The 15,730-nt window shown below is 43.0% G+C and overlaps 1 protein-coding gene across 7 annotated transcripts in view; it reads right to left on the bottom strand.

The window, feature by feature from the left end:
- LOC110521167 (epidermal growth factor receptor kinase substrate 8-like protein 2) overlaps positions 1-15,730 on the bottom strand; it is a 95,353-nt gene that overhangs the window by 30,010 nt on the left and 49,613 nt on the right. For all 7 annotated transcript variants that reach the window (XM_036968506.1, XM_036968505.1, XM_036968509.1 and 4 more), the window contains 4 exons: positions 10,875-11,036; positions 2,112-2,261; positions 1,765-1,844; positions 1,496-1,605 (listed from right to left, as the gene is read on the bottom strand). In XM_036968506.1, coding sequence (XP_036824401.1) covers positions 1,496-1,605; positions 1,765-1,844; positions 2,112-2,261; positions 10,875-11,036 — 502 coding nt within the window. The remainder of the gene's footprint in view (positions 1-1,495; positions 1,606-1,764; positions 1,845-2,111; positions 2,262-10,874; positions 11,037-15,730) is intronic.

Genomic DNA, 15,730 nt, shown 5'->3' with positions numbered 1-15,730 from the left:
CCATACTGATATAACTAACATGATATGACCATACTGAAATGACCATACTGATATGACCATACTGATATGACCATACTGATATGACTAACATGATATGACCATACTGATATGACCATACTGATATAACCATACTGATATGACTAACATGATATGACCATACTGATATGACTAACATGATATGACCATACTGATATGACTAACATGATATGACCATACTGATATGACTAACATGATATGACCATACTGATATGACTAACATGATATGACCATACTGATATCACCATACTGAAATGACCATACTGATATGACTAACATGATATGACCATACTGATATGACTAACATGATATAACCATACTGATATGACCATACTGATATGACCATACTGATATCACCATACTGATATGACTAACATGATATGACCATACTGATATCACCATACTGATATGACTAACATGATATGACCATACTGATATGACCATACTGATATAACCATACTGATATAAACATACTGATGTAACCATACTGATATAACCATACTGATATGACCATACTGATATGACCATACTGATATGACTAACATGATATGACCATACTGATATAACCATACTGATATAACCATACTGATATGACCATACTGATATGACCATACTGATATGACTAACATGATATAACCATACTGATATAACCATACTGATATAACCATACTGATATGACCATACTGATATGACCATACTGATATGACTAACATGATATAACCATACTGATATAACCATACTGATATAACCATACTGATATGACCATACTGATATGACCATACTGATATGACTAACATGATATGACCATACTGATATCACCATACTGATATGACCATACTGATATCACCATACTGATATGACCATACTGATATGACCATACTGATATGACCATACTGATATGACCATACTGATATGACTAACATGATATGACCATACTGATATCACCATACTGATATGACCATACTGATATGACCATACTGATATGACCATACTGATATGACCATACTGATATGACCATACTGATATGACCATACTGATATGACCATACTGATATGACCATACTGATATGACCATACTGATATGACCATACTGATATGACCATACTGATATCACCATTCACCCTTCACCGAATGTGAATACATTCAAGGTCCCAGAAACCAATGGGTTGGGCCAGAGACAGTGTGTGTGTGTGTATCAGTGTGTACCATTGTGTGTGTGTGTGTTTGTGTGTATCAGTGTGTGTCTTTGTGTGTGTGTATCATTGTGTGTGTGTGTGTATCAGTGTGTGTGTATCAGTGTGTGTGTATCAGTGTGTGTGTGTGTATATCAGTGTGTGTGTGTGTGTGTATCAGTGTGTGTGTGTGTGTGTGTGTGTGTGCGCGTGCGTGTGTATCAGTGTGTGTGTGTGTATCAGTGTGTGTGTGTGTATCAGTGTGTGTATCAGTGTGTCTACTCTTACCCTGCATGTTCATGGCAGCCACACGGCCCTTGACTGAGGGGGGCCCCTTGGGGGCCGAAGAGGGGGGGATGATGGATTCTCTGTGGTGCTTCATCTTCTCCTGGTTCACCCTGAGACGAGGAGAGGAGTTAAGGGGAGCTGGGCACCCCCATTATAAATCAGGGCCCCTCCATAAGAATGGAAATATCCCTATACTATACGCCCCCCCCCGCCCCCCCGCCCCACACACACACACAAAATGTTTTTAAAAGAGACGTCAGGCCTCTTACTTCAAGGTCTGTGGTCGTATCTTCTTCCCATGTTTGCTGTCCCCCAGAGCGCTGTCGATGTCTGCATGGACCATCTCTGCCTGTAGGGGACAGAGACAAAAGACTAGAGATTATTATTATTATTATATTATATATTATTAATTATTAAAAATAAACAATTGTCTTGGAGAAGGAAGACTAGGAGGATGTATTATTGTTGGACATATTAATTATCTGTTAATTAATTAAAACATTTTAAAACAGTCACACTTTAGCTCTGTTTTCTATAGGACTTCAATGGAGACTTTTGCTTCCTACGTCGCTAGCCTGGATAATGTCTGTACTGCATAGAGATAACGGTGACCCACCTCCACCTCGTCGCAGTGGAAGAAGTGTATGTCAGGTCTGTGCTGTTCAGTGTCTTGACACACCAGCAGAAGGACGGATGGATACCTGGTCTGATTCAACACTGTCTGACAGTGGTGGATCGTAGGCAGGGGGAAGTTCTCCAACTCTTCCTGTGAGGGTGGCGAGGAGGGAGGGAGAGAGGGAGGGGGTGAGAAGGAGGTGGGTGGAGGGAGAAAGAGAGAGAGAGGGAGGGAGGGGGTGAGGTGGAGAGAAGGAGAGAAGGAGAGGGAGGTAGAGAGAGAGAGAGAGAGAGAGAGAGAGAGAGAGAGAGAGAGAGAGAGAGTGAGAAGGAGAGGGAGGTGGAGAGAAGAGAGAGAAAGTGTGCAGGAGGGAAGGGGGTAGGTAGAGAAGGAGCGCGAGAGAGAGAGAGAGAGAGAGAGAGAGAGAGAGAGAGAGAGAGAGAGAGAGAGAGAGAGAGAGAGGGAGAATGAGAGAGGTTATTCCATATCAAATGTGTCATCAGTTATCTCACCATAAAGGTCTAAAGGTCGACAGATCTGTGGCTCAGAAAATACATGTCCACATAACACAGGAATATGATGTTTGTGACATCAAATAACGAGAAAAACTGAAGACTAGGACTGGCATAACTACAGCACTACGTAGGACATTATCACAACTACAGAGCTACGTAGGACATTATCCCAACTACAGAGCTACGTAGGACATTATCACAACTACAGCACTACGTAGGGCATTATCACAACTACAGCACTACGTAGGGCATTATCACAACTACAGCACTACGTAGGGCATTATCACAACTACAGCACTACGTAGGACATTAGCCCAACTACAGAGCTACGTAGGACATTATCACAACTACAGCACTACGTAGGGCATTATCACAACTACAGCACTACGTAGGGCATTATCACAACTACAGCACTACGTAGGGCATTATCACAACTACAGCACTACGTAGGACATTAGCCCAACTACAGAGCTACGTAGGACATTATCACAACTACAGCACTACGTAGGACATTAGCCCAACTACAGAGCTACGTAGGACATTATCACAACTACAGCACTACGTAGGACATTAGCCCAACTACAGAGCTACGTAGGACATTAGCCCAACTACAGAGCTACGTAGGACATTATCACAAGTACAGCACTACGTAGGACATTATCACAAGTACAGCACTACGTAGGACATTATCACAAGCACTACGTAGGACATTATCACAACTACAGCACTACGTAGGACATTATCACAACTACAGCACTACGTAGGACATTATCACAAGCACTACGTAGGACATTATCACAAGTACAGCACTACGTAGGACATTATCACAACTACAGCACTACGTAGGACATTATCACAATTACAGCACTACGTAGGACATTAGCCCAACTACAGCACTACGTAGGACATTATCACAACTACAGCACTACGTAGGACATTATCACAAGCACTACGTAGGACATTATCACAAGCACTACGTATGACATTATCACAAGTACAACACTACGTAGGACATTATCACAACTACAGCACTACGTAGGACATTATCACAACTACAGCACTACGTAGGACATTATCACAACTACAGCACTACGTAGGACATTATCACAACTACAGCACTACGTAGGACATTATCACAACTACAGCACTACGTAGGACATTATCACAAGCACTACGTAGGACATTATCACAAGCACTACGTAGGACATTATCACAATTACAGCACTACGTAGGACATTATCACAAGCACTACGTATGACATTATCACAAGTACAACACTACGTAGGACATTATCACAACTACAGCACTACGTAGGACATTATCACAACTACAGCACTACGTAGGACATTATCACAACTACAGCACTACGTAGGACATTATCACAAGCACTACGTAGGACATTATCACAAGCACTACGTAGGACATTATCACAATTACAGCACTACGTAGGTCATTATCACAAGCACTACGTAGGACATTATCACAAGCACTACGTAGGACATTATCACAATTACAGCACTACGTAGGACATTATCACAACTACAGCACTACGTAGGACATTATCACAAGCACTACGTAGGACATTATCACAAGCACTACGTAGGACATTATCACAAGCACTACGTAGGACATTATCACAATTACAGCACTACGTAGGACATTATCACAACTACAGCACTACGTAGGACATTATCACAAGCACTACGTAGGACATTATCACAATTACAGCACTACGTAGGACATTATCACAAGCACTACGTAGGACGTTATCACAACTACAGCACTACGTAGGACATTATCACAAGCACTACGTAGGATATTATCACAAGCACTACGTAGGACATTATCGCAAGTACAGCACTACGTAGGACATTATCACAAGCACTACGTAGGACATTATCACAAGCACTACGTATGACATTATCACAAGTACAACACTACGTAGGACATTATCACAACTACAGCACTACGTAGGACATTATCACAAGCACTACGTAGGACATTATCACAAGTACAGCACTACGTAGGACATTATCACAACTACAGCACTACGTAGGACATTATCACAACTACAGCACTACGTAGGACATTATCACAAGCACTACGTAGGACATTATCACAAGTACAGCACTACGTAGGACATTATCACAAGTACAGCAGTATGTATGACATTATCACAACTACAGCACTACGTAGGACATTATCACAAGCACTACGTAGGACATTATCACAAGCACTACGTAGGACATTATCACAATTACAGCACTACGTAGGACATTATCACAACTACAGAGCTACGTAGGACATTATCACAAGCACTACGTAGGACATTATCACAAGTACAGCACTACGTAGGACATTATCACAACTACAGAGCTACGTAGGACATTATCACAACTACAGCACTACGTAGGACATTATCACAAGCACTACGTAGGACATTATCACAAGTACAGCACTACGTAGGACATTATCACAACTACAGAGCTACGTAGGACATTATCACAACTACAGCACTACGTAGGACATTATCACAACTACAGCACTACGTAGGACATTATCACAACTACAGCACTACGTAGGACATTATCACAACTACAACACTACGTAGGACATTATCACAAGCACTACGTAGGACATTATCACAAGTACAACACTACGTAGGACATTATCACAACTACAGCACTACGTAGGTCATTATCACAAGCACTACGTAGGACATTATCACAACTACAGCACTACGTAGGACATTATCTTCAAGTCAGAGCTCTAGAAAGAGGCCAGAGTTCCCGACTTGGAATTCCGAGTTGGATGACCGTTCAAAGCGTATTTTCCCAGTCAGAACTCGTTTTCTTCCGAGTTCCCAGTTTTCTTGAACTCACTGAAGTATGAGATTTCCCAGTTCCTAGTTTCCTGTTGTTTTGAACGGGGCAGAAGTCATGCTAGATTGACAGCGTGGCCAATGTATTCAACCTTATCTGGCCTGTGGTGTTGCATGTGCATGTTTATCTTTTTAAGCTTGGAAAAGAGACCCTTAAACCCAGACGTGGACCACGCACCCTCTCCACCAAATAGCAGGCCAGTGATTGCTTTGCAACGCTTGCAGTTAGCCACTGATTCCTTCCAAACCACTCATTGTTGAATTGGCGATTTCCAACTTGTTGTGTAATGTCTATGTCCAATGGCCGATGAGCACCGATACGTTTTATCTATAATCTCTGTTTATATGACAAGGATTGAAAAGTATTTGCCTGTAGATTGTCGACGTGATTCATGGTGACTGGTAGCTCAGATTGTGAAAGTATGATGTTGACATGATCAGTCCAATCAAAGCTACCTGTAGATATAACATGATGTGACATAATTTTATCTGTGGCCAATGACCTTGAGCCTTCTTGGATGGGCACTTCTAATGTAACTCTATGGCAGCACCCAAGCGGGCTTGAACTGCCTAGCTCTCCCTGTAGATTTTGCGGTGACGCGGTGTCCCCCATGAGTGACAGAACACTGAGCCAATCACGGCGTAACTAGAGAACATGACCAACCCCTACTCTCTGTATTATCTGCTGGCTTCTCCACCACCACAGAAACCACTGAGCTGAAATTCTGGAGCTGCCTTACTTTTATCTATAATATCTCTTCGTATGACAAGGATGGAAAATTATTTACTCAAGAAAACAAAACCGATACCATGTTTGTATGTAACTTTATCATCTCAAAATTATATTTAGCCCAGAAAGACGGGTCACCACTGAATATACTATACATACATAACTACATACATCTACATAGGTCAGGATAAAAACTCTAATAGCACAGGTCTTTAATAGTTGGTATTAAAACCAGTGACTTTTTACATTAATTGAACCAGGTCAGTTAAGAACAAATTCTTATTAATAATAGCGGCCTACCAAAAGGCAAAAGGCCTCCTGCGGGGACGAGGGCCCCGGGATTACAAATGTAAAATATAGGACAAAACACACATCACAACAAGAGAGACAACACAACACTACATAGGAGACCTAAGATGACAACATACAGTGCCTTGCGAAAGTATTCGGCCCCCTTGAACTTTGCGACCTTTTGCCACATTTCAGGCTTCAAACATAAAGATATAAAACTGTATTTTTTTGTGAAGAATCAACAACAAGTGGGACACAATCATGAAGTGGAACGACATTTATTGGATATTTCAAACTTTTTTAACAAATCAAAAACTGAAAAATTGGGCGTGCAAAATTATTCAGCCCCCTTAAGTTAATACTTTGTAGCGCCACCTTTTGCTGCGATTACAGCTGTAAGTCGCTTGGGGTATGTCTCTATCAGTTTTGCACATCGAGAGACTGACATTTTTTCCCATTCCTCCTTGCAAAACAGCTCGAGCTCAGTGAGGTTGGATGGAGAGCATTTGTGAACAGCAGTTTTCAGTTCTTTCCACAGATTCTCGATTGGATTCAGGTCTGGACTTTGACTTGGCCATTCTAACACCTGGATATGTTTATTTTTGAACCATTCCATTGTAGATTTTGCTTTATGTTTTGGATCATTGTCTTGTTGGAAGACAAATCTCCGTCCCAGTCTCAGGTCTTTTGCAGACTCCATCAGGGTTTCTTCCAGAATGGTCCTGTATTTGGCTCCATCCATCTTCCCATCAATTTTAACCATCTTCCCTGTCCCTGCTGAAGAAAAGCAGGCCCAAACCATGATGCTGCCACCACCATGTTTGACAGTGGGGATGGTGTGTTCAGCTGTGTTGCTTTTACGCCAAACATAACGTTTTGCATTGTTGCCAAAAAGTTCAATTTTGGTTTCATCTGACCAGAGCACCTTCTTCCACATGTTTGGTGTGTCTCCCAGGTGGCTTGTGGCAAACTTTAAACAACACTTTTTATGGATATCTTTAAGAAATGGCTTTCTTCTTGCCACTCTTCCATAAAGGCCAGATTTGTGCAATATACGACTGATTGTTGTCCTATGGACAGAGTCTCCCAGCTCAGCTGTAGATCTCTGCAGTTCATCCAGAGTGATCATGGGCCTCTTGGCTGCATCTCTGATCAGTCTTCTCCTTGTATCAGCTGAAGGTTTAGAGGGACGGCCAGGTCTTGGTAGATTTGCAGTGGTCTGATACTCCTTCCATTTCAATATTATCGCTTGCACAGTGCTCCTTGGGATGTTTAAATCTTGGGAAATCTTTTTGTATCCAAATCCGGCTTTAAACTTCTTCACAACAGTATCTCGGACCTGCCTGGTGTGTTCCTTGTTCTTCATGATGCTCTCTGCGCTTTTAACGGACCTCTGAGACAATCACAGTGCAGGTGCATTTATACGGAGACTTGATTACACACAGGTGGATTGTATTTATCATCATTAGTCATTTAGGTCAACATTGGATCATTCAGAGATCCTCACTGAACTTCTGGAGAGAGTTTGCTGCACTGAAAGTAAAGGGGCTGAATCATTTTGCACGCCCAATTTTTCAGTTTTTGATTTGTTAAAAAAGTTTGAAATATCCAATAAATGTCGTTCCACTTCATGATTGTGTCCCACTTGTTGTTGATTCTTCACAAAAAAATACAGTTTTATATCTTTATGTTTGAAGCCTGATTTGGCAAAAGGTCGCAAAGTTCAAGGGGGGCGAATACTTTCGCAAGGCACTGTAGCAAGTCAGCAACACAACATGACAACACAGAATGGTAGCAACACAACATGGCAACACAACATGACAACATGGTAGCAACACAACATGACAACAACATGCAACAACATGGTAGCAACACAACATGACAACACAGCATGGTAGCAACACAACATGACAACACAGAATGGTAGCAACACAACATGACAACAACATGGTAGCAACACAACATGACAACAACATGGTAGCAACACAACATGACAACAACATGGTAGCAACACAACATGGCAACACAGAATGGTAGCAACACAACATGACAACAACATGGTAGCAACACAACATGACAACAACATGGTAGCAACACAACATGGCAACAACATGGTAGCAACACAACATGACAACAACATGGTAGCAACACAACATGGCAACAACATGGTAGCAGCACAACATGACCACACAACATGGTAGCAACACAACATGGCAACAACATGGTAGCAGCACAACATGACCACACAACATGGCAGCAACACAACATGAAAACAACATGGTAGCAACACAACATGGCAACAACATGGTAGCAACACAACATGGCAACACAGAATGGTAGCAACACAACATGACAACAACATGGTAGCAACACAACATGACAACAACATGGTAGCAACACAACATGGCAACAACATGGTAGCAACACAACATGACAACAACATGGTAGCAACACAACATGGCAACAACATGGTAGCAGCACAACATGACCACACAACATGGTGGCAGCACAACATGGCAACAACATGGTAGCAGCACAACATGACCACACAACATGGCAGCAACACAACATGGCAACAACATGGTAGCAACACAACATGGCAACAACATGGTAGCAACACAACATGGCAACACAGAATGGTAGCAACACAACATGACAACAACATGGTAGCAACACAAGATGACAACAACATGGTAGCAACACAACATGGCAACAACATGGTAGAAACACAACATGACAACAACATGGTAGCAACACAACATGGCAACAACATGGTAGCAGCACAACATGACCACACAACATGGTAGCAGCACAACATGGCAACAACATGGTAGCAGCACAACATGACCACACAACATGGCAGCAACACAACATGACAACAACATGGTAGCAACACAACATGGCAACAACATGGTAGCAACACAACATGGCAACACAGAATGGTAGCAACACAACATGACAACAACATGGTAGCAACACAACATGACAACAACATGGTAGCAACACAACATGGCAACAACATGGTAGCAACACAACATGGCAACACAGAATGGTAGCAACACAACATGACAACAACATGGTAGCAACACAACATGACAACAACATGGTAGCAACACAACATGGCAACAACATGGTAGCAACACAACATGACAACAACATGGTAGCAACACAACATGGTAGCAGCACAACATGGCAACAACATGGTAGCAGCACAACATGACCACACAACATGGCAGCAACACAACATGGTACAAACATTATTGGACACAGACAACAGAACAAAGGTCAAGAAGGTAGAGACAACAATACATCACGCTAAGCAGCCACACCCGTCAGTAAGAGTGTCCATGATTGAGTCTTTGAATGAGGAGATGGAGATAAAACTGTCCAGTTTGAGTGTTTGTTGCAGCTCGTTCCAGTCGCTAGCTGCAGCGAACTGAAAAGAGGAGCGACTCAGGGATGTGTGTGCTTTGGGGACCGTTAACAGAATGTGACTGGCAGAACGGGTGTTGTATGTGGAGGATGAGGGCTGCAGTAGATATCTCAGATAGTGGAGGGGGAGTGAGGCCCAAGAGGGTTTGTTGCAGCTCGTTCCAGTGTGTAACTGGAATGGAACTTCCAATGTTCTTTACCTACAGGATATGTTGTTGCCCAGCAACTGTTTTCCTACATTAGGAATGTGCATAACCCTCACGCTTGCTTCACAGTCTTACCCGTGTGTGTGTGTGTGTGTGTGTGTGTGTGTGTGCAAGTCTTACCGTGTGTGTGTGTGTGTGTGTGTGCAAGTCTTACCATGTGTGTGTGTGTGTGTGTGTGTGTGTGTGTGTGTGTGTGCAAGTCTTACCATGTGTGTGTGTGTGTGTGTGTGTGCAAGTCTTACCGTGTGTGTGTGTGTGTGTGCAAGTCTTACCATGTGTGTGTGTGTGTGTGCAAGTCTTACCATGTGTGTGTGTGCAAGTCTTACCATGTGTGTGTGTGTGTGTGTGCAAGTCTTACCATGTGTGTGTGTGTGTGTGTGTGTGTGCAAGTCTTACCATGTGTGTGTGTGTGTGCAAGTCTTACCATGTGTGTGTGTGTGTGTGTGTGTGCAAGTCTTACCATGTGTGTGTGTGCAAATCTTACTGTGTGTGTGTGTGCAAGTCTTACCATGTGTGTGTGTGTGTGTGCAAGTCTTACCATGTGTGTGTGTGCAAGTCTTACCATGTGTGTGTGTGTGTGTGTGCAAGTCTTATCATGTGTGTGTGTGTGTGTGTGTGCAAGTCTTACCATGTGTGTGTGTGTCTGTGCAAGTCTTACCGTGTGTTTGTGCGTGTGCGTGTGTGTCTGTGCGTGTGTGTAAGGCTTACCTGTGTATCAACATCCAGTAGCCGTACAGCCTTGTCGCTGACCTGAAGCAGCATCTCCTGGGTCCAGATCTTCTCTTTAGAGTCCAGCAGCACCAGCTTCTTAATAGCATCGTCCACTGTGGCAATGGACTCTGTCTTGTCCATCATGAAGGTGGACAGGTGCTGTAAGGGGGGGGGGAGAGGGTTAGATAACAAACAGGAAGAGGACTGGTCTTGTCCATCATGAAGGTGGACAGGTGCTGTGGGGGGGGGGGGGGGGGGGGGGGGGAGAGGGTTAGATAACAAACAGGAAGAGGACTGGTCTTGTCCATCATGAAGGTGGACAGGTGCTGTACAAACAGGAAGAGGACTGGTCTTGTCCATCATGAAGGTGGACAGGTGCTGTAAGGGGGGGTTAGATAACAAACAGGAAGAGGACTGGTCTTGTCCATCATGAAGGTGGACAGGTGCTGTAAGGGGGGGTTAGATAACAAACAGGAAGAGGACTGGTCTTGTCCATCATGAAGGTGGACAGGTGCTGTGGGGGGGGGTTAGATAACAAACAGGAAGAGGACTGGTCTTGTCCATCATGAAGGTGGACAGGTGCTGTGTGTGTGTGGGGGGGGGGTGGGGGGGGGGGAGAGAGGGTTAGATAACAAACAGGAAGAGGACTGGTCTTGTCCATCATGAAGGCGGACAGGTGCGGTGGGGGGGGGGTAGATAAACACATTCATAGCTCAGAGCCTAATGAATTTAATTAAATTGACTGATTTCCATATATGAACTGTAACTCAGTAAAATCTTTGAAAATGTTGCATGTTGATTTAGATATTTATTTATTTATATATATATATACATACAGTTGAAGTCGGAAGTTTAGCCAAATACATTTAAACTCAGTTTTTCACAATTCCTGACATTTAATACTAGTAAAAATTCCCTGTCTTAGGTCAGTTTAAGAGTTTAAGACACTTTATTTTAAGAATGTGAAATGTCAGAATAATAGTAGAGAGAATGATTTATTTCAGCTTTTATTTCTTTCATCACATTCCCAGTGGGTCAGTAGTTTACATACACTCAATTAGTATTTGGTAGCATTGCCTTTAAATTGTTTAATTAACTTGTGTCAAATGTTTCAGGTAGCCTTCCACAAGCTTCCCACAATAAATTGGGTGAATTTTGTCCCATTCCTCCTGACAGAGCTGATGTAAGTCAGGTTTGTAGGCCTCCCTGCTCGCACATGCTTTTTCACAAACAAAATTAGACCCAACCAAATTATGAGAAAGCAAAAAGATAACTATTTGTCACACTGGAAAGAATCAACCAAAAAACAGACTCTGTGACTGACCCCAAAATTAAGAAAATCCTTGACTATGTAGAGATTTTCTAATAGCCTTGCTATTGAGAAAGGCCGCCATAGGCAGGCATGGCTCTCAAGAGAAGACAGGCTATGTGCTCACTGCCCACAAAATGAGGTGGAAACTGAGCTACACTTCCTAACCTCCTGCCCAATGTATGACCATATTAGAGAGACATATTTCCCTCAGATTACACAGATCCACAAAGAATTTGAAAACAAACCCAATTTTGATAAACTCCCATTTCTACTGGGTGAAATACCACAGTGTTCCATCACAGCAGCAAGATTTGTGACCTGTTGCCACGAGAAAAGGGCAACCAGTGAAGAACAAACACCATTGTAAATACAACCCATATTTATGCTTATTTATTTTCCCTTGTGTACTTTAACCATTTGTACATTGTTATTACACTGTATATATATATATATATATATATATAATATGACATTCGTAATGTCTTTATTCTTTTGAACGTTCTCTATGTGAGTTTAGTGTTAATTTTTATTGTTTATTTCACTTTTGCATATTATCTACCTCACTTGCCTTGGCAATGTTAACACATGTTTCCCATGCCAATAAAGCCCCTTGAATTGAATCGAGAGAGAGAGGTGTGTGTAGAGAGACAGAGAGAGAGAGAGGTGTGTAGAGAGACAGAGAGAGAGAGAGGTGTAGAGAGAGAGAGAGAGAGAGAGAGGTGTGTAGAGAGAGAGAGAGAGAGAGAGAGAGAGAGAGGTGTGTAGAGAGAGAGAGGTGTGCGTAGAGAGACAGGGAGAGAGAGGTGTGTGTAGAGAGAGAGAGAGAGAGAGAGATGTGTGTAGAGAGACAGGGAGAGAGAGTTCATATCCAACCTGTGGACTGGACTGGACACAAGTGGTTCATAGTTCAAACACCAACTGCTACCAGCACAACAGTTTAAAGGGATCTGTTGGAGTGGTATGCAAATTGGAGTGGGTCTAGTGTTTCCGGGATGATATGAGTCATGAACAGCCTTTCGAAGCACGTCATGGCTACAGATGTGAGTGCTACGGGGCGGTAACTATTTAAGGCAGGTTACCTTTGCTTCCATGGTCACAGGGACTATGGTGGTCTGCTTGAAACATCTAGGTTTTACAGACTAGGTCAGGGAGAGGTTGAAAATGTCAGTGAAGACAAATGCCAGTTTACATATATGTAAATGATGTCTGAGTGTTGGAGTGTGCCCCTGGCTATCTGTAAATGATGTCTGAGTGTTGGAGTGTGCCCCTGGCTATCTGTAAATGATGTCTGAGTGTTGGAGTGTTCCCCTGGCTATCTGTAAATGATGTCTGAGTGTTGGAGTGTTCCCATGGCTATCTGTAAATGATGTCTGAGTGTTGGAGTGTTCCCCTGGCTATCTGTAAATGATGTCTGAGTGTTGGAGTGTTCCCCTGGCTATCTGTAAATGATGTCTGAGTGTTGGAGTGTTCCCATGGCTATCTGTAAATGATGTCTGAGTGTTGGAGTGTTCCCCTGGCTCTCTGTAAATGATGTCTGAGTGTTGGAGTGTTCCCCTGGCTATCTGTAAATGATGTCTGAGTGTTGGAGTGTTCCCCTGGCTATCTGTAAATGATGTCTGTGTGTTGGAGTGTTCCCCTGGCTATCTGTAAATGATGTCTGAGTGTTGGAGTGTTCCCCTGGCTCTCTGTAAATGATGTCTGAGTGTTGGAGTGTGCCCCTGGCTATCTGTAATGATGTCTGAGTGTTGGAGTGTTCCGATGGCTATCTGTAAATGATGTCTGAGTGTTGGAGTGTGCCCTGGCTATCTGTAAATGATGTCTGAGTGTTGGAGTGTGCCCCTGGCTCTCTGTAAATGATGTCTGAGTGTTGGAGTGTGCCCCTGGCTATCTGTAAATGATGTCTGAGTGTTGGAGTGTTCCCCTGAATATCTGTAAATGATGTCTGAGTGTTGGAGTGTTCCCATGGCTATCTGTAAATGATGTCTGAGTGTTGGAGTGTTCCCCTGGCTATCTGTAAATGATGTCTGAGTGTTGGAGTGTTCCCCTGGCTATCTGTAAATGATGTCTGAGTGTTGGAGTGTTCCCATGGCTATCTGTAAATGATGTCTGAGTGTTGGAGTGTTCCCCTGGCTCTCTGTAAATGATGTCTGAGTGTTGGAGTGTTCCCCTGGCTATCTGTAAATGATGTCTGAGTGTTGGAGTGTTCCCCTGGCTATCTGTAAATGATGTCTGTGTGTTGGAGTGTTCCCCTGGCTATCTGTAAATTATGTCTGAGTGTTGGAGTGTGCCCCTGGCTATCTGTAAATTATGTCTGAGTGTTGCAGTGTGCCCCTGGCTCTCTGTAAATGATGTCTGAGTGTTGGAGTGTTCCCCTGGCTATCTGTAAATTATGTATGAGTGTTGGAGTGTTCCCCTGGCTATCTGTAAATTATGTTTGTGTGTTGGAGTGTTCCCCTGGCTATCTGTAAATGATGTCTGAGTGTTGGAGTGTGCCCCTGGCTATCTGTAAATGATGTCTGAGTGTTGGAGTGTTCCCCTGGCTATCTGTAAATGATGTCTGAGTGTTGGAGTGTGCCCCTGGCTATCTGTAAATGATGTCTGAGTGTTGGAGTGTTCCTCTGGCTATCTGTAAATGATGTCTGAGTGTTGGAGTGTGCCCCTGGCTATCTGTAAATGATGTCTGAGTGTTGGAGTGTGCCCCTGGCTATCTGTAAATGATGTCTGAGTGTTGGAGTGTGCCCTGGCTATCTGTAAATGATGTCTGAGTGTTGGAGTGTTCCCCTGGCTATCTGTAAATGATGTCTGAGTGTTGGAGTGTGCCCCTGGCTATCTGTAAATGATGTCTGAGTGTTGGAGTGTGCCCCTGGGTATCTGTAAATGATGTCTGAGTGTTGGAGTGTTCCCCTGGCTATCTGTAAATGATGTCTGAGTGTTGGAGTGTTCCCCTGGCTATCTGTAAATGATGTCTGAGTGTTGGAGTGTGCCCCTGGCTATCTGTAAATGATGTCTGAGTGTTGGAGTGTTCCCCTGGCTATCTGTAAATGATGTTTGTGTGTTGGAGTGTTCCCCTGGCTATCTGTAAATTATGTCTGAGTGTTGGAGTGTGCCCCTGGCTATCTGTAAATGATGTCTGAGTGTTGGAGTGTTCCCCTGGCTATCTGTAAATGATGTCTGAGTGTTGGAGCCCCTGGCTATCTGTAAATGATGTCTGAGTGTTGGAGTGTGCCCCTGGGTATCTGTAAATGATGTCTGAGTGTTGGAGCCCCTGGCTGTCCATAAATTTAAAAAACAAGAAAATGGTGCCGTCTGGTTTGCTTAATTTAAGGAATTTGAAATTAATTATACATTTACTTTTCCAACTTAAGTATTTTTCAAACCAAATACTTTTAGACTTTTACTCAAGTAGTATTTTAATGGGTGACTGACTTTTATTGGAGTTATTTTCTATTAAGGTATCTTTACTTTTACTCAAGTATGACAATTGTCTACTTTTTCCACCACTGTTCTCAGGGACTGTCAAGTACTTTAACCATAGCTCCAG

This window comes from Oncorhynchus mykiss, chromosome 30, assembly GCF_013265735.2.
Source record: "Oncorhynchus mykiss isolate Arlee chromosome 30, USDA_OmykA_1.1, whole genome shotgun sequence".
Taxonomy (NCBI): domain Eukaryota; kingdom Metazoa; phylum Chordata; class Actinopteri; order Salmoniformes; family Salmonidae; genus Oncorhynchus; species Oncorhynchus mykiss.
Note: the sequence above shows the minus strand (reverse complement) of the source record. Positions and strands in the feature narration are given on the sequence as shown.